Below are 24,572 nucleotides of genomic sequence, written 5' to 3'. Positions count from 1 at the left end.
GCAATTTTTAAACATGACTCACCTGCTTCAACTCTTTTTTTTTAAAGAAGGCGCTAAGTTTCAAATTAATGTAAATTATAATTTTAGTCAATTTAAATACTTGTACTTTTTAATAATGATAATCCTACTTATTGAATTAAAACTTAAGACTCTGGAAAAAATAGCGTATAAATTTTTAACATAGAAATAGAGGTTTTATACTTGAAAATATTCATTCAAAAAAGATAGTTGCAACTATGGTTGTTAAAAATTATTTTATTTTATTTTTTACCAAGTATCGCCACCATTAATACTTCATTACATTATATGCTTACATATGTTCTACTATATTAATTGCTGCTATCAAACACTAGAGTAATGTGTAATAACTACCACATGTAAAGTACTAGGAATATGTGTTCTGTGAAAGTTAAAATAATCAATCAATAAAGCAAATTAACGAAAAAATTCTTTGACGTTTTGATTTAGAAATCTACTAGAAGTTTTGAGGCAATTTTGTGGTTTTTACTTTATTTCCAATTGTACAAGTGTCAAACTAGATTTGCTGACAAGAAAAACTGTTTTGATGATAAAGTAAATTAACAAATTATATTTTCCATAAGATCTTAGAAAGTTTTAATTTAAATCATTTTCTGATTTTTTTCTTTTTTTCAAACGTGGACTCTCAATTTCATGTGGGCTTAATGTGATGTTTGACCATTTTCTTTTCAAACCACTATCAGCTACATCATTACTTACATTAGTTGCAGTTCTTGTTTCTCTTCTATTATGTTCCCTTGATGAAGCTTCTCCAGCCGCTTGAACAAAAATCTACAATTAAATGTTTCATTAATGAATATTCACATAACCTTTATCATTATAAAATTATTAATGTAAGCGAATCGCCATAAATATGAAATAAAGTTAACTGTTTTTTAGTGTTCTTAAATGGATAGAAGACCTGATTATATACCTAAGAGACGTAGTATAGGAGATGAAATGTAAATAAATATGATTTTTTGCATAAATATACTGCAAGCTGCGTTAATTAAAAAAAAAAAATAATAATAAGATAGACGGTATTGATAAAATTTTAAGGAGATTTAAAAACAATTAGAAACAAGTTCAATGTAATGCTAGTTAACCTGCAACAGAAAGAGTTAAAACAACGATTTTCGAAGGACTGAAGAACTGGTGTCACAGTTACGATTCTTGAAAAGGAAACGCAAGTACAGAGAAATAAAAGAGATAATTTTATCACCTATATCGTATCAAATACGTGTAAATAATGTGTTTTTTTTTTTAAATTGTTTTGATTCATGCATCCTATTGGTACGTTCGAAATATTTTTTTTTTATAAAAAATGTTTAATACAGTACAAGTATAAACACTTATTTTGTAATGAAATGATATGTATATAAATAAAAAGCATAACTCACATTTTTCAAAATCAAAAAAGATCATGTGATAGAGAAATTCACATACTTCGCTCTGTTAATGCATTTTATGAAAAAACTTCGAATGGATTTCTACCATGTGAAGCTCTTTTGTTACGTTCTTCTCTCTTATTTTACAGAAAAAAATTTTGAAATCAGAGACTTTCAACTATTATTGACGTATGAGGCTTTGAAATCGTGAAAAGATATCACTACCATAGTGTAAGTACGATAGTTTGAACTTACATATATCCACAGTAGTATTGACATCCCTTGACGGGATTGTGATTGAACTGATTGAAATTGGAAATTGTATTCTTCAGTTAAAATTATAAGTCTCTCTAAACTATCCTTTTTTTTGAAAAGTTCTTGAGTCGTTAACTATGGATCGATTAGGTTTAAACTTGGATGTAATTCAGTTGAATAAGTATATTTAAAAAAAAAAAATATTTTCCGTTAGTAGAAAGATGTCAAGCAAGTAAGAGCAAGTGGTAAAGTTACGTTTATAACTGTGGCAAGCTCTAGATGCCTAGTGATAGTAAAAAATGGGGGTACCAGCCGTGCGGCGGCATTTCTTTCAACATACAGTTGAGAAAAAAATTACGGTTTTGTTCAGATATGTCTTTATCAGATAAAGGTCCATAGATAAGACTTTTTTGTATGATATACTTTGACTTCTTGATTGCAATGGATAAAGAATTAAAATATTTGTTTTTTCAATGAATACAATAAATAAAAAAAAAAAAAAATTTTATACAATTCTTTGGTATTTAATAAAAAAATACAAAGGATAAATAGACTCGACCACTTTTTTTTTAAGTAAAAAAACTCCCAAATCTAAGAAATGTAGCAATTTCTCATTTTTGCACGAGTCGTGAATATTTTCTTGTAAGATTTATTTTTAAATAAAAGCATTCATGAATAGCAGGTTAAAAATGACCATGCATCTATCAAAAATATCGTAATTGTATGATAATAAATTATAATTATTTTTTTTATCATCAAGAACTACACCCTGTTGGATACAGTTGGGATCATAGTGAGTTCAAAATGAACCAATAATAAGTAACGACTTAATTATATACATTTTTTGCGAAGTTTTTACTTTAAAAAAATGTTGTAAATGATAAAATTTAAAATAAATATGAAAATTACTTTTTAGAATGATTTGTAGAAAATAAATAAAATTATGTACTTATTCAAGCATGGTTGTATGTTAGAATGAGTTTTTCAGCCCAGAAAATTCTGACCAGCTCGAAAAAAATAGGGTAGTAGTTTCAATGTATTATAAAAATTGTAACAGGATTTGATAAGTAGAAATGTCAGAAAGAGCCCCAAAAGAATGGCAAAAATGTCCGACACATGTTTTTCGCGTCTCAAAAGCCGTTTTTTGCAATCTGTTTTTAAAACACTTCTATTTGGTACAAATCAATGGTATTTTAGATACATGTAGAGTAAATATAGGCGAAACGAAATACGTTTGAAAAATATACCTGCACTGGCTAAAAACTTTTTAATGGCCATTTTTTGAGAGGACTATTTTTTGGTTTTTGCTGTGGTTCGCGAAAAGTTTAAAACTGATTAAACTGAAATTTTGTATGTATGATATATCTGTCTTGTGTTAAAATTTCAGCTTTAAATATTGTGTAAAATGCGATTTATTGAATTAAAAAAAATGGCTTAAAATGGTAGTTATTTGCGATTTGCGAAAAAATGGCTGAACCAATCTGAACACAATGCGGCTCATTTTGTTCGTCTTAAAATTGCACATCTTTTTCACCAAACATTTTTTTATGTACGATCCTTCAGTTCTTTTTTAGGCGCGAAAAACATATTTTGGACATCTTTGCTATTTCTTTGGGGCTCTTGCTAACATTCCTACTTGTTTAATCATGTTTTAATTTGTTATAATACATTAAAACTACTACCCTATTTTTTCCGAGCTACTCATATTTTTCGGGATATCGTTATGATTTTTAGCTAATTCTACCATACTATGGTCTCAGAGTTGGGAAACATGAAATATAAGAATTTCCTATGACTAATATCTTTAGATAAAAGTAATAAAAGCAAATAATAACACTAATGGTATTGATTCTCATAGAAGAATGTTTAAAGAATGGTATCATTTTTGGAACGATATGTATGTAAGAGTAAACAAATTATTTAGATTGTTGGTAAAGGGTAAAACCTTTCTTGTTGTTTGGATGTGGCGAGTAACTGATTAATTAGCTCGTCACAGAATAAATGGTCGTCCAGGAACTATGAATAGGTCGTCAAATAAATCAACTCTTGATACTTCAATTGCAAGTCTTGTGTGTGTATTTTAATACAAAACAATAGTAACACTAGCTAGGACTGCTCGCCTTGAACATTTAAGTATCTGGGATCATATTGGGCAGACTTATTGTTGATTTTTCACGGAAAATTGAAATTAAGACTTTTTAATTTGTAAATAATGTTTTGAGTAACTCTTAATCTATTTTGGCAACTACATATGCCAACTATATACGATTGCAAGAGTATATAAGATGAATTTTAAGTGTCCGGAATTACGCTGGGCCGAGTTCTAAAAATTTATACACAGGGAAGTGGTTGTTTTTCTTTTTGTTAAATTTGTTAATATCTTTGCTACCTACTGTAAAATTGGTAGACTAAAATTACTAATAAAATTTTTCCCGGCTCAATACTTAGGAATGTTATTTTGAACGTATTTTGAGCAAAGACAAACGTGCAAACGTAAATCTGAAAAAAAGTAAATCATCTGCAAGTTACTCGTACCTACAGCACAATGATGATTTATGTACATGCACTCTAACCCATGCTGACCGGAAATGAAAAACAAACAAAATATTTTTCGATGCATAAAAATAAAATAACCATAGATGCAAAAGTTTAACTGGGAAAAATTGAACTGAGGGGTAATATTAAAAGCGAACATAATTTTAGATTAGGATTAAATAACATAAAGCTAAATATTAGAGTAACTTAGAGTTAATACATATAAATAAGCGAAAATAATAGAAAATGCCAAATTTGTCACATACAGTTAGATACAACCCGTACACACTACACTGTTAGCAAGCAACAAAATTACATATTAACTACGGTAAACTTAGTGAAGCAACCTAATTAATTTTCGAAGAATTATCTAATTTTTACCATTCATGTTCACAGGCTCATAATTTAGCGAGGAACCCTTTTGTATGACATCAACAACTTCATAAACATACTGCAATAATCTAATTTGTAATTTAGTCAAATTCTATCACTTTTTTAAATGTAGAGAAAAACGGGAAAGTCAACCCTTCCTCTTTTCCCGACTCAGAGATGTCGAGAGAGAGTCTGTACTCCTGCCTTCAATAGGGGTAACGGAATTTCTGATTTCCCAGGGTACCACGAGCCGACTCCCTCTCCAATAACTAGCAGAGAAAAACGTATTGATTAAAATTCTACCAAAATTCTGTATTACTTTTGCAACATTATAAACAGTCAAAACTATTTGTAAATCTAATTGTGTTAACTCACAACAGGCAAAGTACTATTATTTTCATTATTATCTTAACTACTATAATTATTATCACTATTGTTGTAATAATAATAATAATAATAATAATAATAATAATAATTATTATTATTATTATTATTATTATAACTACTACCACTAATATTATAATTATAAGTTATTGTGGCAACGGCCACCGTTACTGCTGTTTAAGTATTAGTGTTAATTGATATTTCGTAACACACCGATCGATTGTTCACCCGAGCATTAATTGAATTTTTAAACAATTTTCACAACTCTTTTTGCAACAATTTCAGTTGAACAAATAAACGGTGTTTAGCATTAGTAGATATTAATAATATTCTACTTGAATTTTAATATTAAGTTATATTGAAATCCTGAAAAATTTAGATGTAAAAGGAAAAAGAAGGGCACGAGTGAGTGAATCACCTTTCCTTCTCTTGACACAAGGAGAAGAGTGAGCCGGATGTGGGATGTGCCAATTTTTGACTGGCTAAACTACAGCAGTTCTAGCCAATTGGATTTCCGGCTTTTTTCATTACTGCAAGATTTTTCCCCGGCAAGTTTTTCTGCGTCGTTATCGAACCAGCACGTGACCGAGGTTGACTACTCCTTATAAAAAGGCCTGGAGGCCCCGGAAAAATCAATTAATTTTTGTTTTCATCCTCGAACGATCGACTGAATAGCTAAAGTCCGCCTCTGCTATCGCTCAGTTTTTTATGAGCGCGGTATATTTTAATTCAGACGTCATTTTCCTCGACTCACACTGTCACACACTGCCAAAAAGGTGTGAGGTGAGGCGAAAAGAGAAAAGATGACCACACACGAGTTGTGAAAAATTTTAAGTTTACTTCTCCTTCATAAGCTGCAAGGGGAAGTAAGCAAGTACGATCAAAAGAGAACATAAACTGTTGTCAAGAGTTGTGAGAAAAACGATTATATGTGCGTGACTCGCGTGTGTCACGCCGTAAAAACTAAGTCACGCGAAAAATAGCTTGCCGACTGCTATTAACTCATTTATTCTTGTCACGTCTACGGTTCAACGAGTACGACGACTTGTATTCGGCAGTGTCTACGTCACGTGTTGCAACGCGCTCTAGACTTTGTAAATAGACTTTGTCAATAAACTTGGTAATTAGACTTGTAAATAGATTTATAATAGGAGCTCAGACAATGCAGTCATAATAGCAGTTATTACCCTCTCACTTTCTTTCTTAAGTGTCACGGGGGAGAGAAAGCACTAATTTACATGATTCTGCCCAAACCGAGACTCGAGGACAATTAATGACGAACTTTGCAATGAAGCAACGTGTCATTGAGATCAGTACGATTAAAATCTAACGAGGCGTTTGAGCAGCTACAACTTTAATGATACTCCTTAACTAAATTGAAATTGGAAATTGTATCTACATAGGAAATTGAGAAAATTAGATTTAAGGTTGCGATCCCCTCTGAATTTTAATTTAAAAACATTTAATTTTTTTCTTTTTTTTTAAATGGAGTTATATTTTGTTAATAATAACTTTGAAAAAATTTATTAAAAGAAAAGAAGATAATACACTTTATAACTTGAATTCTCAAAATCTCTTATAATAAACTGTTAAATCTAGCTTTAAATTAGTCAAGGAAATTTCCCCCAGTAATTTTGTGTTACAAGTTTTTTCTGTATCGGTGACTTTTAAAAGCGCCAGAGTCGTAAATTTTTTCTTTCAAAAGCGCCGAATGAAACCTTTCAAAAACGCCGATGGAAAAATATCAGATAAAACAAAAAATTAAACCGTGGAAATTAAAAATAGTTAATTTTTTATAAATAGTGATGTATCTAGATGCATATACAAGACTAGTATTAATCAATAAGAGACACAGTTCGATTATATATTGCTTTGAAGCTCATTAAAAATTGTCGTGATACTGCCAATCTTCTTGATATGATATATGATTTTGGAACTGATAATAATATGTTTCTTTGGATTCTATAGATTGATAGGCAAATATTGTTCACATCGTTGTACACCATATTTTTGTTAGAATCCTGACATAACTCAGTACAGGTAATTAACTGTATCCACAAAGGAATATCCAAACAAATAATAAATAATATATTTTTCTACGGCACCCTGGGAACAAGCTCCATAATTTCGATGGTTTTTGAAGAGCGTATTATTTGCGAAACACTTTGATTTGTAAACAATCTTTTATCACATCCACGGGTACTACATCGCCAAGCAACATTCTTTTCCACGGAATTAAAACCCACTTTTCTAGACTTATGATTTTCGTGAATTAGACAAGTATTTTCTTTGTTAGTCGTGGTCACAATAGAATGGGATATTACAAGTGTGAAATCGACAAAACGAAGCCCGCTCAAGAACTGCGAAACGACCACCACGTAGTACATTTAAGAACTGCGAAATTTATGATGAGATGTCTGTTGCATACATGTATTTGTTTCTTATTATATTTGGCGTTTTTAAAAGATTTTCTTTGGCGCTTTCGATATGTTAAAAAATGGGCTATTTGGTGCTTTTGATATGCAGCACTGTGAGAATCATTAACGTTTATAAAGTCATGTATTTTCATGTTTTTGTGTCTACAAGATACAAGATTCGAGTTAGCGACAATCGATTACGTGAAATACAGGATTGCAAAATGCCTCACGATTGTCATTCATACACGCTGATTTGTATCAGTTATTTTATTGAAATTTTTTTTGATGTTTTCACAAGATTGCTAAGAATTGAACTTTAACTAATAATTTACTAATAATTATATTACAGCGTCAACTTGCGTTGTAATAATATTTATGACAAATAAGATACTGTTTATTATATTTCAATTCTTCCATTTATAGAAAAATTATTTTGTTATTATTAGACATAACTATAAGCATTAATTAAAGATTCGTTTAAAGTAAGCCCAGCCCTCTTTTTACCAGGTTATTTAGTTTTATCTATTTATTATATTTTAATTCTTCCACTTATTGAAAAATTATTTTGCGTTATTATTAGACATAACTGCAACCTTTAATGAAAGATTCGTTTAAAGTAAGCCTAGCCCTTTTTTACCAGGTTATTTAATTGAATGTAATCTAGAATTCAAACGGTCAAATTTGATTATGAATTTTAAATTGGTTAAGGTCAAAACTCTTCGTTATGATTTATGTCTAGTCACATGTGGTAATCTTAAAACTTAATTCTTAAATTTAAACCGATAGCACCATGAATAACTACGTTAAAGCTTAATATGCCTTTTACAGTTTCATTAAGAATGCCTTTGAAAATTATAAGATAAAGGGGCGAGAATATGTAACCAAGGGCCAATTGAAATCAAATTTAGAGCGTTTGGAAGAAAGATACCAAAAATTAAAACATAATCGTCAACAGATCCTAGGAGCGGCTAATTATGATCCCGTTCATGAATATGTCACCACTAAATATATTAAGAGTGTTAGTGACACATATTTCAACGCGACAGGTACTTTACTCGACTTCCTGGATCAGTTTGATGTCTCTGTCAACTTTCATGAGTCATTACGTATTCGAACTGAAACCATTCAAGGACTTATTTTGTTCACTGATTCATCGACGCAATAATGTTACCGCTGTTATAAAATTCCACCACTTGCGATCCTATTTTTTTTTATAAAGCAGCTGAGTTGATTAAAAGCTTACCTATAATCGAAGCGAACTACGAACTTGCTTGGGACAACCGCTGTAAAAATTACGGTAGCTAGAGGTGATTAGTCGTGACCTACACTAAAGCAATTTTATCTTGCAAAACTATGAGATCAGATTCTCATACAGACTGAGGTGTTGGATTCTCTGGTCGCAATAGAATATAACATCGGTGATTCAGATCTCTTTATCAAGTTATTCGGGAGTAAGTTTGAAGCTGATACCATGCGAGTTTGGCCACGAAGCCGGTCCCCCATTGCTTAAAAACCTTCGTAAATTCCTTTTTAATCAGTCATTATTTTTAGAAGGATTTCTTCTTTGCAAGGAGTTCGACTCTTTTAAATCTTGCTTTTTTTTAAAGGAAAAGTCAGTGGTTAATCGAAAGGAAATCGTGTTCCAAGTAAAATGGTGTCTGAACTTTTCAAAACTCATTTTGTTAATGAATGCTTTTCTCCGAAACGATGCACCACATGTAAATCTAAGCACCATTTCCTTCTTCACAAAAATAAACCAAAGAAGATAGCTTCCTCTCATCAAGCTTGTTATGAGAAAGACGAGAGCGATATAGCAAGGCGTAGCTGAATCTGGGGATGAGAATTAACATCAGTAAATCAGATGAACAGAGTGGAGCTTAAAAGAGGATCGAATGTTCTCCTATACACTGCCCGCATTTGTGTGATCAGCTTCAATGGAGGGCGGGTCTTGGTACACGCTTTGATTGACGAGGGTTCTCAACGTTCAATGATTTCGCAATCGCTCCGTGATTTCATCTGAAACAGCGAAAGGCTAACACTCACCTTGTTGGACATTTAATAATACTCTAAAAAAAAATTGAAAAAAAAATTGAAAAAAGTATAACTTTAAAATAAAAAGGAGTTTTGCTAAATCACAGTCCATTATTATTTATTGTCTATACAATATAGATATTATCTCTTACATATAATATACTAGCATCCCCCGTCTCGGCTTCGCCCGAGACTTACTAAATAAAACACCGTAGTGTGTTGACATGTAATGTGAAACATTTTCAGTTAGAAATTTTACACATATTCCTGATACATCTAAGAACAAAAATCTTCTTATTAAAAACATATTTTTTCGGAATTCATATAGTTTATTTGGTTGAATAATGAGGTCTAAAAATTCAAAAAAATTATTATGCTAAAAAGTACCGTGCGTTCTTTATGCCATAAAATAATCAGTGGCCATAAGTAGCCGTTGATTTACAGTTTCTCCGCTGTAATTCACAAAAACGGCTAATTTTTAAAGCTGTTAAGATTTTAAATCCCCAAAAAATTTATATTAAAAATAAATTTTTTTTCCTCATATCTCACAACTTTATTACCAGAGCAACAAAGTCCTGGACCTTAAACCCTACAGTTTTATTGCCACAAAAACACAAAAACATTTTCTACTTATTTAAAAATCTGAAGAAGGATCTTTAAAGATTTTAGAGATTGCTGTAAGGGTACAATGAAAAGCTGATCTTTCACTTAATGGACTCTTTAGTTGTTAATTTCGACGGTGCTGTTTCAATCTCGATAAATTTTCTGCATCAGTTTCTTGACGCCTAAGAAAAATTGTATTTATTAGATACACTTGAAGTTTTTCTTCCGATTCACCCTCTTGCGACTTTTGGCATGCTTAAAATTTGTGTGACCCCTAAAGGCTGTTTTCTGTCAACTTTGATAAGTTCTAATATATTTGTTGGCAAGGTAGTTCGACGTCTGATGGCCTTAAAAAAGACCGGTGAGCTTCTTAAGTTAACTCTTTTTTGACTGCAGTTAACAGCAATTGTCACTGCCTGGATACCTCAGGGTGATCTTCTCTGGCCTGCTGTTGAAAACCCAGACTGATCGGGAGAAAAATTACAAAGTCCGATGCTTTGGGGCTAGTTGTAGTGCTCTTTCCCAACGTCTCCCGGTATAATGTCGAAGACGTTGGTGTCTAAAGCACCTTTTTTATTTGCAGATTCAGTTGTTTTGGTGATCTTAGATGGGAAGATTGGTTAGTAATACTTGTCTAGTGGAGGCTGTCCCGTTGGCTCAATTTTTTTTCTTTCATAGCTGTTATAGGTTTGCCCAACGCAGACTTTGAAGAGGATCAGTGATTCCTGGTTGAATTCTTAGAGTCAAGAGGGTAATATAGGGTTGTCGGTCACCGGGTTTTCCAGCCTTGCGAAGAACAACTCCGCAGGTGACGTCTGCTAGTGAATGGCTGACTTGGTTTAATAGTGCCGGTCTTTAGTTAATATAGTCTTTTAGTCGACGAATTGCTTCCAGAAATGGTCATAAAAATGTATTTGTTGGCAAGGTAGTTTACACTTAGGTGGATGCTAAAAAGAACCGATGAAATTGATGGTTAAGTAGGAAACGTAAATACTTACAATGGCCCTAAAAAGGGCCAGTGGTGAAACTTCCAGGCTATTCTTATTCCTGATGATGAAGAGCTGGCTACGGTTGCTTGATTCTTACCCTAGGAGTCTCGATATACTAAGACTGTGATAGAGGGAGATACGCTGCTGACCAAAGAATATCTCGTCTCGGGTCGTTCCCCGGATAACCAACCGCTTATCGTTAGACGGGAACATGTGGGTAAGCGCATTGGGGACGCGACGACCAAGAAGGTAGCCGTTGTGGCTGCTCATGCCCCTCAGAGCTCAGAGCTGTTTTCTTCCCTTGCTTACATTTGTAGCCACAAATTCTCTAACTGCACCAAGTGGGATGGTGGAACTTCCTCACAACTCTGATGAGTTGGAGCAGATTGTGCTCTGGCTAGATATATCACCTGGTATTGTGGCAGAGACGGCATCGGTTGGAATTAATTTTTTTTTTTTTGATCGCACTCGTCGAGATTCAGGGTGAATGGACACTTAGGTCCCTTTCCCCTTAGAGAAGAGTGTCGTCCGTAACCGGGATACCGAGCTGCAAGACTATTATCAGCATTCTTAATACAGTTCGTTGAGTTGCCGAAGCTCGACTACAACACTATGGAGACGCTCCAGCCTATTATAACCACACTTATTTAATTATGTTGCAGGTAGCTTCGATTTTATGTCGACGCCACCTAGCAGATTTTACTGAACTAAAGTGAAAAGCTGGCATATTTTTGCAAAACTTTGAGCTCATTTATTGCTAATGTTATTAAATTTGTTAAGATAAAAACTATACTAAAACCATCTAGGAAGTATCATGAATCAGAGTGCAAAATTTCAACAAAATCGGTTCAGTAGTTTTCGCGGTTAGCGATTACAACGGTTTTAGCGCTTCTGCTTTATATATTAGTAAGATACCGACGCCCTAGACGAAGATTGTGCCCTGCTTCGAAGCCTGGACGAAGACGATGCCTTTTTACTAGGCCCAGACAACAACTATGCCTTTTACTCTATAGTTTGGACGAAGACTACGCCTTTTTTTCGGAGTTCGAACGAATACTAGCATGATTCACGAAGAGTTACCATAATAAAATAGCTGTTAGTAGCTAAGCTCACCTTGCATTTAGGTTTGTAATTAGAATACTTTAAATTATCGCAAAATATTTGAGTAATCGTTTTGGAACAGAAAATATAATTCATACCAAGAAAAAAAAATATAATTATCGTCCAAGCTAAAAAAAAGACCACATATTTCGTCAGAACACGAGAAAATGGCATAGTTGTCGCCTGAATTCGAAAAAAAAGGCATAGTTTTCGTCCAGGACCAAAAAAAGGGTATAGTTTTCGTATAAACTAGAAAAACGGGCTTAGTTTCCGTCAGGGCTCGAGAAAAAGGCATAGTATTTGTCCGTCTGGGACCAAAAAGAGCATAGTTTTCGTCTAGACTACGAAAAAGTGCATAGTCTTTGCCTGGGACGACGAAACGGCATAGTCTTCATCTGGAGCATCGACATTGTATAATCGACTATTATATAAAATTTTTTTACGGAAAGCCTTGATTTCTAATATTTTCCTCATTACTTTCGTGTTAAGAAACCTGCCAGAAAGAAATTTCCTGATATTGAGGTTTGTGCGCTGTCAAAAATAAATCGAATTTTGGAATAAAGAAAACTGTAATTGAAGGCCTTAAAACAAAAAAGGGACTTGGTGTACAATCCGAATCTAAGTATTCGAGCAAATTAAACAAAAATTGTTCATACTTTTTCTGCCATGTCGCGCTATTTTCTCTCTTTCTGTTGTAAGGCCTTTGTTTTTGCCTTTAGTTTTATTTAAAAAGACAACTTAAAGCTGCTCAGGACAATTGCTGGCATATATATATATATACATTTCAATACTACTAAAATGCCGTGAGCGCTTTATTCAAAGTTCTTGAATAAATCTCTTAACTGCCCAACAATTAAAATATTTGTGACGCGATGAATCTGTAGTTTTTAACATCATCTTGCATAAAAAGCAATGTTCCCAATAAAAAAAATCCATATGGATCGAAATCCATTTTGTTTCATGACTCTACATCCGCGTAAAAGTATATCTATGTAAATCGTACATATAGATAAGTTTTTTTTTTATTGGGTTAGATCCTCTTTATTGCTATATATCATAGTTAATCTTTTATATCATAAAGTGATTCGGTAATACTTGTTCAGATATTCACATACAGCACTTGATACTGAATATTTTTTAAGCTAATTTACTGATCGTTATTTGATACATCGTCTCGTATCATTATGTTTTTCTTGGTCATCCTCACCACCCTTCCTTATACAAATTTCCAGCCAATTAAAGCACATCTGTTTCATTGCCGTGTGAATAAATAAAACTTTAAAGTATAGTAATATAATCATAAAGTATGTATAAAATATTGAACTATTAAAAAAGTCGAAAATTCCATTACAAATATAAATGTTGCATTTAAATTGCAATTTAAAATACCTTTAATAATCCGCAAATGATCCTAATTCATTATTAAGAAAAAAAAAAATTCCATGTACACGCTGGCCTGATCCAGGGATCGCTAAATCAAAAATTACTAATATTAGAAACTGCACTTAATAGATAAGTAAACGATCAAACAAGTTAAATAGTTAGATATATTCATTAGCTTACTCTGTAAATATCATCCAGTGGAAATTTCACTATTTGATCCAGTTGAAAAAATTTCACTGAAGAATTAGTGAAAAATCCACTGATCTTTTAAGGCCTTATTCATCCCACTGAAAAACTAGTGGAAACGTTACTGATTTAAGCAGTGAGTTTAAACTTATAAGTTTACACGAGGCTTGCAGGATAACATGTATTACAGGAGACATGTGTATATTAACAGTAGATGAATTTAACCACAAAAATCATTTTAAAAAGTTATATTGTCTTAATTGATTGGATTCATCAGACCTTGTATTTAAATTCGTTCTGGCACGGTAAGTATACGTTTTTTGTATTTTTGAGACCCTAGTCTTATGGCCAAAGTGGTGAGACATCTGACTAGAGTGCCGCAAGTTGGGGGCTCAATTACCTGGTGTGCCAAAACTTTTTAGAAGTACTTTCCTATTATAAATCATATTTGTAAGTTAATTTGTATTGATTACTATGTTTCAATTATTCAACAATATGTTACACAATATAAATTATTATTCATTTATATTCGAATATAGTATTCTGAAATACATTTTTTTTAAATATTGTGTGTAATTACTATTGAATTTTCAATATTATTTTTAGGAAAAAATTCATGGATTTCTCACTGTTGATTCAGTGAAAATTTACACGGTTCATTCAGTAAGTCATCGGTGAAAGTTCTACTGAATTGAAATAGTGAATATTTCACTACTTGAATCAGTGAAATTTCACTGAACTCTAGTGGAATGATTTTCATTACCCCATTTCGGTGGAATTTCACTGGATGATATTTAGAGAGTACCCTTGTCCTTTATTCATAAGTTTTTAATTAGAGATACAATTTTGTTCTGAATTTTAAATTTAAGTATTTGTTTATTTATATAATTAGAAAAAAATTTACTGTGCTAATTTAACTGTATACAAATCGCTTTCTTATTAAACTACTGTTCCGTTAGCTAGACCAATCAGGACTTGGCTAGAGAGAAATAGAATGCACTTCTACTGGCCGCTCCTGATCAGCTTTCTTAACAACAAGGAAGTACTCTTGGAGGGCTCTAAAGTAGTAGCTTAAATATGCTAAATAAAATATAGATAGGTATACAAAAGCATGGCGTGTTAAATTGGCTCCCATAGAATTGAACACCACTCACCCCTTGTGGTTTCCCCGATTTGATGTACACCAGGTGCGAACTCTATTTTTCTTACTCAGGACGCAGTAAACGTCTTAAGTAGTAACCTTTGAGCTCCATTCTGTGTAAATCAACTAATTTGTTTTTCTTTAAGTACACATTTTAAAACAATATGTGCATAGTCCAATCTGTTCACCTGCAAATTTATTGTTTGTTCTAGTCGTTAGTAAAGATACACGTATACGAATGTAAATGAAAAAACTAGTATTTTCAAGCCAACTTGATTTGAATTAACTCTTGCTAAACGAATCCACTACAAATCAGCTACCGATCTAGATCGCTCGATACTGCACTGGCAAAATTTGGCCGATCTCAGAGTTCAGTGACACCCCCTATTATCGCAAGGGTGCTTTCTAGACTAGATCTGTGATATACATCTGAAAGCTACAAATTAGCTACAAAATATATCGTTTTTTCCATCCCCCTGAATGCCCCGCATCGCGGTAAGATGTGGTAGCTTGATATCGAGTTGGCACATCCGAGCGTATGGGGCGTTATTTAGGCCCTACAAAATCAATTCTCGCACTAAAAATTTACTACAAATTAGCTACAAATTCCCTATAAGTTCTTATCATGGGGTTTGCGAGTGGATGTGCTACGTTGATATACGTTTTTGCCACCTACCTTCGCACACATATCCATACATATTATTCAATTTTTAAATTTATTGTGTTAGCAAACAACGATGAGACATAATCTTTAAAAATACACTAATACGTACATCTATACATATATGTAAGTGGACATTATTTGCTGGTATTATATAAATTAATAACATTGTAAATATATGCGGGCATTATTACCACTGTTTTAAATTAGATTTTTTTTTCGAGACACTTTATCAACCCACACTGACATCATGTATGCTTAAATAATGACTTTTTAATTACTAAGAGTAAGATCATAAAGGAATGTATTTCAAGTCTTTTCTAGTTTGTATATACACGCAAAAGTATAAAGTTTTTGGCGCACTAAGTCTTTTTTTATCACATGATAATAATTTACATATATATCTAAATAACACCAAATCATACACAATAATGCAACGTAAGTATTGCGCTATTAAGGAGGTCAACTTATCTAACCAATCAAGTAATTTAAAGAATATTTATTGTGTTGTTAAATATGTACATTTTCACAAGAAAGTTTTGTAATTATTTGTGTGTCACCTAGAGTATAATAAAATTGAAACGGTCTTCTCCTAAAAAAATGGACTCTCTACTATCACAGAAAGAATACCAGGATGCTAAAAAGATACAAAAATTGGAGATACATGCAAACAGTTCCTTTATACTGCACGGAAGAGTAGATAGCCTTATTATCAAAGGTCTAAGAACAACTTCTTAAAAACTCATGTAATATGGAAATTGTATTAAATTGTTCGATTGTGATTTAAATGAATATAAATAGATAACTTAATTTGTTGGGTGTGTACATTTTTTTGAATTAAAAAAAACAATGATAAGTTTTTTTGATCGAATATGATAAAAAAACTTTTTATTTGGCTTCATTTTTGAATCCAAAGACCATGAATGTTTCTTTTATCACGTTCCTATTGTTAAGCCCGTTAAAGATAAATATTTACTAACTTCAACTGCTTGTACATAAAAGTGTGTGCATATATTTCAAAATTAATGAGTTTTCTCAAAAGTAACGAATACGTATGTTAATTTATCGCATCAAAAATAACTTAAAATATATTAAAGAAGATATTAAGGTTGGTTGCACTGCTAAGTATTGCTAACCAAGGGTATCGATTTAAGGGGCATAATACGAATAGTGTACCTATTTTCTACTTTGTTGTTCATAAGCAATTTAAGAAAAAAAAGTTTTAAAAAAAAGTTGTTATAGCTTATTGAAAAGTATTACATTATTGCCCTTACATTTATGCGGTGTATATAATCTAGGCATTGAATTTTTTATAAGATAGTTAAATATGAATTTTCTTGTGACTTTTGGTAAGAAATCACTCGAACACTGTAGTTTAATGATGCAACCATACTTTTTACACGTTAATTACATTAAAGCATCAGACATTTTAACTATAATAGTTTCGTAGTCTACATTATGCAATAAATTTATGAAAAAAAAAAAAAACACAGTTTAAACGTATACATAAACCTTCAATTATTATTTTTGTAATTATAGATTAAACTCTTGGTAGTTGGAACAGGATCGATAATAGGGTCATCTACCCTATTCCAAGCAAAAACTGTTTTACTTTGTACTAATATATTTTTTTTGTAAATGTATTTTATATCACCTGAAGAAGCATGAAATAATGAAATAACATGTGGGGGTTAGTGCACGAGGCGCTAAGGGGATGGAGCCCTAGTAGTGTATATATTGATTGGGATAATCCCACCACGCGCTTTGCACGCTAACCTTCCATAATTAGATAATGCTGTGAGTATTCTTTTTCTAAAGTTTTAATTATTATATTACTAAGCTTTTATAAATTATATAATTTTTTAAAGTCGGAAAAAAATATGGTAAACCGAATCCAATCAGAATTGAAAAACTATGATATTCTAGTAAGTGTTCAAAAAAAAATTTTCTGCGAAGAGAGTTAAAAAAACTACAGGGCTTCTTTTATAAAAAATGGAGTGTTAATTCTGAATTAAGGCATTTTAACAACTTTTCAGTATTAGTGAGCCCTTTTTGAATCTTTTTACCGCGTTACACTCTATTGGATACTTTTAATGTTGAAGGGTAAGAATGAATTTTTAAAGATTGAATTGCACTCTATTTAATTTTTCTCAAGTTTTACTTCGAGAAAAAATTTAATTCTTTTCTTTTAAAATAGCCTCAGCAGTAAGTTTCTTACAATTAGCTAAAAGTACTGGTATCATTGCTCACAATTATAGCTTGGTTTTACCAGTATAAATAAGCGGGCAAAAATAACAAGAATACTCGTATAATAATCAACGAGAGTGCGTTGATATCAGCAGAACCAAGCAACAATTACTAGGTTGTATTAATACTAGCGCTCCCAACTAAAAAATTTACTATTGGTAGCATTTCTCATACTTTAACAAAATACGTGGACATAGAATGAAAGGAAAACACTTCGCATCTTCGCAAACCATGAGGTTTTCTAATTCCTGGGGCAGATAGAACCAAAATTTTTTTATATTTTTTTTTTTAGCTATTTGCATTCAACTTCTCGTTTTTATGAAGTGAGCTTCAGTACCCTTGCCAAGAGTTCCTGCATATAATAAGCAGTTTATCTTTTACATGTTTATGGACATTTCTAAAATTAGTTCATCAAGAAAGTAAACCACATTTTCTTTTAATCATGGTTTTTGGCTGTATGAAGATTAAAATGTACTGTATCGTATTTACGACACTACAGCCGTAGTGTATGTAGTATATGGAAAAAAAATTTAAGAAAGTACATAATATGTGTATGTATCATTATTTACTTTTTACACTGCATCCAACATCTTTAAAGTCTTGAGGATAATGATGCATTTATTTAGTTCGAATTGCAGTCTGTATATATTTTTTCCATGTTTTAACTGTATTTTAAATTTAAATACATGCATTATTATAAAAAACCAGTAGTCAGTTGTTTAGTTACACGTGCTTGTGTCGCCACTTATCTATGCTGAAGTTAATTATAAAATTAGGCATTGGGGGTGTTCTGTCTTTTAGTGGTTTCGTAGCGCTACTGACGATAACTACCACGGTTTCTATTATTTTTGTACTACTTGGGTTTTGTTTCAATTTACAAAGTCTCAAAAAATAATTAATATGTTACTCTAGTGGACTGTATGAATTTTGTTTATCTGCCGTGTGTAGAGAAGAGGAGCAGTAGTTCGAGGAGAATTAAACATAGCACCTTCACTTTAAATGAAACGATTTATTTTAATGATGCAAAAAATAGTAGTTTTCCTACGAATTTGAAAAGTCTTTGTTTGCGAACCGAGAGGTTTGCGGCCCGAGCCGAAGGCGAGGTCCGTAATGAGGTTCGTAAAGGAGACTTTTCGAACAAGTATCGGAAAACTGCTTTTTTGCCCAAGGAAAAACCAGTCTCCCAAAACCACCCGAGGGCGAAAAAATACTTTTCTTAACGCTTTGCGCTCGTGGGCACACTTTGCGCCCTTGTAATCACTTTGAGCCCACGGGCAGAAAAGTCTTTTGCGCCTTCGGTAAGAAAAACATTATACGCGACTCGGGCACCAACCTACAACAAGCGCGCCCTTCGGGCACTCATGTTTGTACTTTGTACCCTAGTGACGTGATGTACCATATATTTAACTGAATTTCAATAACATTAATGCCCCAAATTTTATGTTAATAAAATAAACTGTCTTCTATTAATAAATATGGTTTATACAACGTAATGTAAACTAGTGTAAATATATTCTTTAAGTTTATAATATTACTTGTTAATTTTTACTTTCTTGTTCTAAATTATAATAATTAAACTAGTGTTTAACTGTCTTAGAAAATGTTAATTATGGTCTGAGCACTGATTTTCTCGTAACATTAATCACACACTAGTTTCAACTCGCCGAAAATGGTTATACTTTTGTAATTATAGCGACGAGGTTCCTTGGGCCACACACTTAACTTGTTACTCAAAGTAAAATTTTTTATTCATTTTTTGGCAGCACACCTAACCACGACCTTCCATTTCAAGCCCTTTTCATGACGGACCGTGAATTAACGACGCATTGAAGGTTAACTTTAACTTAGCAGCACTTGCCACCGGGATGATACCTTTGTCGTTGTAGGGCTTATATAATAGCGTTACGGCAATACTATAGCCGTAGAGACGTCTCTTGGGTAGCACATCCGATCAAGTTATTACTGACTCGAGTACTCGATGACGACTATCTTACACTAGCGTTTTGTGTGTTTAACAAACCTTACTACACTATACAACTATACAAGAGCGGCCTTCAGACCCTGACGCAATACCATTAGTAATGTGCTATCGTCTTTTTCGGAAATCAAGTGATATTTGAACAGGTTTCGATAAAACAAATCATTTTATTATGTCATACAATTGTACGTAATTGTTCAAAACTCATTGTTTAAAATAATTCATAAAAATAAACAAAAAGGTCAACGCACCTCAATTCTTATACTTGTTAATTTTTATATTAAGTATTAACTATATTCAATGTGTTTTGTACTTCATGTTGATAAGTATAAAATCGATCGATTTGCGGTGTGGATAAAAAGATAACTATAAACAGCTAAGTGTTTGTTTACAGTGAGCAGTAGGAGTTGCCTCTGGTTACTGCTAGCTACAGCTTGTGGCAGTTTATTACAGGAGACGCGAGGAAGCGGCTAGGTATAGCCAGCAGCATATTAATTTATAGATCATCTATAGGCTATAGTTTAGATAAACTATACATAAGACTGTGGACAGAAACTTCTCCTTGCAGCCAGCCACTGCCTTTTTTGATTAGCTACCACTTGCTGCTACGAGTTGTAGCTAACGATAGCTCCAACTGCTCACTAATAACTACTTATGAGGATAACAGTGATTTAAAATGTATTGTAGATGGTGGAACAAGAAAAAATACAGAAAAACTATTTTAGGTTAAAGTAACGGACGAATGTATGGAATTCTTTCTTATATTACGTAGAGTGCTGGAACAACTGAATGTGTTCTAAATATAGAGTGGGGGGCTGCGGGGTGTCTTTAAAATGTGCGGAGAGTTGAGGGGGGGGGGTGTGGGGGTCACAAAAAATAAAGCAGAGTTTTATTGAGTTAAATTAACGGGTAAATTGACGCAATTTTTGCCAGCCTCCCAAAACCACCTGAGGGCGGAAAAAACTTTTTGTCCACGAGCCTGAACTGATAACAAGGGCGCAATGCGTGGCCTAAAGGCACAAAGCGACAGTTGCACATGCAATTAGTGCTCATGGTAAAAAATTTTTTTTTTGATTTTTCAATTATATTTTTAAATGTACACTTGAAGAAATGTTTTACACCAACCAGAATATAAAAAAAAACTTCCTTTCACGATTCTGCCATTTGACATTTTTAATTTGAAAGGTTATTTAAACAAATACCAACTTATATTTTGCAATAGAAGAGATATTTTATTCGTCTTCGTAAAAACTACTAATTCTTATAGTGTAGTTCAGATTGTCTAGTTACAATTGATTTTACAGTTATTAAACAGTATCAAGTTTTAAATCAAATTTTTTGTTATTTTTTCCAATTTAAACGGTACAAACAAAAATATCATGATCGACAAACGTTGTATATTAAAAAGCATCTTCTGACTAACAATTTGGCTCCTTATACTATTTTTCTGCGTGTACGGGAAGTTAAGATCCCTAGGCTAGTCTGTTTATTTCAAGCCCTATGTTAACTTTTAACTTCCAAGATCCAACACTAAAAAATATTTGTAAAATTGAAAATTTTCTGTAGAATTTAATGCACTTAGAATAAAATAACTAATATTATGGGAGCTTAGGAGAACTATGGCCTAACTCAACGAAAAATTCTTTTTTTTTTAACTAATAGCGGATTGATTTAGCCAAGTTGAACCTTAAAATATTGATCAGTGAATTGTTTATTAAAAAAAAACCGTTAGAAGTAGCGATTTAAAAAAATTCTTGTATGGTTGTCGAAAATTTATATTTTTCAATATAATTTAGTAACAGTGTGACTCTTGGCTTAAAAGAATAAATTATTTTTAGAAATATTGAAAAAATTAGGAAATTTTTGTAAAAACCGAGTTTTTTTTTTTTTTAATGACGATTGTTGAACCTGAACAACTCATACCCCCATTAATTTTTTCATGCAATCCTAAGTTTTGAATTTTCTCTAGAGGTTTTTCTAATGCGTGGGAGTATTGCACGCTTTTTGAATTAAAAATTATTTTTATTAATTGTCTTTTGTTGTACTCGAATAAGGAAGAAAAATTTGTGTACGACCTTCATAAGCCGATGTATACTTTTTTTTGTTTCAATTTGTGGTGATGTATTTATACATCATACAGTGGTTAAGTTTGGACATTTTTAAGTTTCATACTTGTACTTTAAATAAAAATAATAATACTCAATATTACACTACCGTCATTCTAGAAATCTACTATAAGTTGATGTCAACGCTGCGGCGCTCGAACGTTTATACCGAGTGTGTAGTGGGAAAGACATTTCAGAGTCTTGAGCAACTACACTATATGCTGCTCGTTTGCTCATTTCTCAACGGTGTTTGGTGGCGTGAAAATCGATTCTAATCCATATATCGTACAGTGATCACGGTGGCGCAGCGATAGAGTTGCAGTTTTATTGACTTCTGAGGTTAAGCAGCATTCAGCATGGTTAATACTCGGATGGATCACTATTTAAATCTCGCCATTGCATCTGTGCTGTTGATTGTTGAAGATTGATTACCTGTTTCTCTTACGCTTCGTCAACGTGAGCATAGGTGTGATCAAGTTAGTCTTGGTGTTCATACTTATAAACATATATAAACATCTGGTCACAACTTATGTTTTGCACCAATGGCTTATACACTATGTTTGTGTATATGAAGTCTAACGGCGATGATGAACAACAGAAAAAAATCTATGTACGATTAGTACTCTGCTTGCTTGTTGTGTTAAAAGTAATGAGATAAAGGTACGTTTTACGCACTTATTTTTATTACACATAGTTTTTTGTTTTTATATATTTTTTTAACTAACTATTATCAAAGTGATTTAAATGACTCCGTGCGGTGCAGGAATATAACATACAGAATTTTTGTTATACTATGCACTTTCCTCTTTTTTATTACCGTACGTATTGATACAAAAAATTGTTGAGATTCATTACAATTTCATTAAGATACTAATATACCATCATGTAGCTAGCTGAAAGTTTTTTATACATATAATTAGCATTTTACATAAAAAATTCTATTTTTCATAGCTATAGATGTACTCCTTGTGTATGTAACACAATAACATGTGAAAAACAGTCTTTATAAGGTTTTACTATAACTTGAATAAAATTAAATATTGTTTCTTGAATCTTTCAGGACTACTTGGTATAGGTATAATGTTAACAAAGTTAAATTTTGAAGAAATTATGTCGAACCGATTCTATGTTATTTAAGGTTATATGTATTTTAGACTAGCAGCCCCCACCCCGTCTCGGCTTCGCCCTAGACTCACTAAATGAAACACCGTAGTGTGTGGACATGTAATGTGAAACGTTTTCAGTTGAAAATTTTACATTTATTCCTAACAGTTCTCAGAACAAAAATCTTCTTTTTAAAAACATATTTGTTTAGGATTCATTCAGTTAACTAGGTCAAAAGTGAAATAAATATAATTATGCTGAAAAGTACCGTGCGTTCTTTAAGCCATAATATAATTGTTGGCCCATAAGGGCCGTTGATTTGCAGTTTCTTATGTGTAATCTATGAAAAGGGCTAGTTTTTAAAGCTGTAAAGATTTTAAACTCACAAAAAATATATAACAAAAAAAAATTTTTCTCTTACCTCACAACTTTATTACCAGAGCAACAAAGTCCTGGAGCTCTTAAGATAATCTCTACATTTATTATCGCCACAAAAATACAAATACGTATTGAACCTATTTGAAAATATGGAAAACTTGAGAGATGACTGTGAGAAAATAATAAAAAGCTGATCTCTCACGCAATGGATTCCTCATTGATCGATTTTGACGCTCCTGTTTCCATCTCGATAAATTTTCTGCATCAGTTTCTTGACGCCTAAAATTGTATTCATTAGATGCATTTGAAGTTGTCCTTTTAATTCGCCCTCTTACAACTTTTGGTATGGTTCAGACTTTTGAGAGCCCTAAAGGGTGTTCTTTTTGCAACTTTGTTAAGTTCTAATATATTTGTTTGTAAGGTAGTTCAACGTCCAATGGTCCTAATAAGTTAATGAGCTTTTTAAGTAAACTATCTTTTGATCGAAGTTTCCAGCAAACGTGACTGCCTGGATATCTTAGGGTGATCTTTTCTGGCCTGCTGTTGTAGCACCAGGCTGATCGGAAAAAAAAACTAAATTTTCTGAAACGTTAGACCTGGTTTTAGAGCTCTTTCTCAACGTCTCCTAGTATTACGCTGGAGACGTTGGTGTCTAGAGCACCTTCTTTTTTGCAGAGCTCAGTCATTTTAGTGATCTAAGTTGAGGAGATTGGTTCGTGATGCTTGCCCATTGGAGACTGTCCCATTTGATATCTTTGTTTTTTCTTTATAGGTGTTAGGTTCTCCCAGCGCAGACCTGGGAGAGGATTGGTGGTTCCTGGTTGAATGCTAAGAGTTGAGAGGGTATTATAGAATCGTCAGTCACCAGGGTTCCCAGCCTTGCGACGAACAACTCTGCTCATGACGTCTGCCAGTGAATGACTGACTTTGTTTAATAGTGGCCGGCTTAACATATTTTTTTAGTCGACGAATAGTTTCCGGAAATAGTAGTGAAAATGTTTTTGTTGGCAAAGTAGTTTACACTTAGGTGGCTCTAAAATAACCGATGTGATTTATGGTTAAGTAGGGATCGTAAATACTTATAATGACCCTGAAAAGGGCCAGTGGTGAAACTTCCAGCTATTTTTTACAATTATTCCTGATGATAAAGAGCTAGTTACGGGTAGCTTGCCTCTTACCCTCGAAGTCTCTGTGTATGGAGACCGTGATGGAGGGAGGTACGCCACTGACAAAAGAATATCTCGTCTTCAGACCATTTTCCAGATAATCAACCGTTTATCGTTAGTCGGGAAAGTG

At 32.7% G+C, this 24,572-nt stretch overlaps 1 protein-coding gene across 1 annotated transcript in view; it reads right to left on the bottom strand.

Moving 5' to 3' along the window:
- Positions 1-240: 240 nt before the first annotated feature.
- The window catches only part of Brd8 (Bromodomain containing 8), a 163,916-nt gene continuing 139,584 nt past the window's right edge, over positions 241-24,572 (bottom strand). Inside the window, exon 4 of the mRNA XM_089589225.1 lies at positions 241-810. Within this exon, the coding sequence (XP_089445351.1) occupies positions 616-810 (195 nt within the window). The 3' untranslated portion in view covers positions 241-615. The remainder of the gene's footprint in view (positions 811-24,572) is intronic.

Source organism: Copidosoma floridanum, unplaced genomic scaffold, assembly GCF_036245765.1.
Source record: "Copidosoma floridanum isolate Cflo_tuat_1 unplaced genomic scaffold, Cflo_Japanese_pri ptg000008l, whole genome shotgun sequence".
Lineage (NCBI taxonomy): Eukaryota > Metazoa > Arthropoda > Insecta > Hymenoptera > Encyrtidae > Copidosoma > Copidosoma floridanum.
The sequence above is the reverse complement of the archived record's forward strand: the minus strand, read 5'-3'. Positions and strand labels throughout refer to the sequence as shown.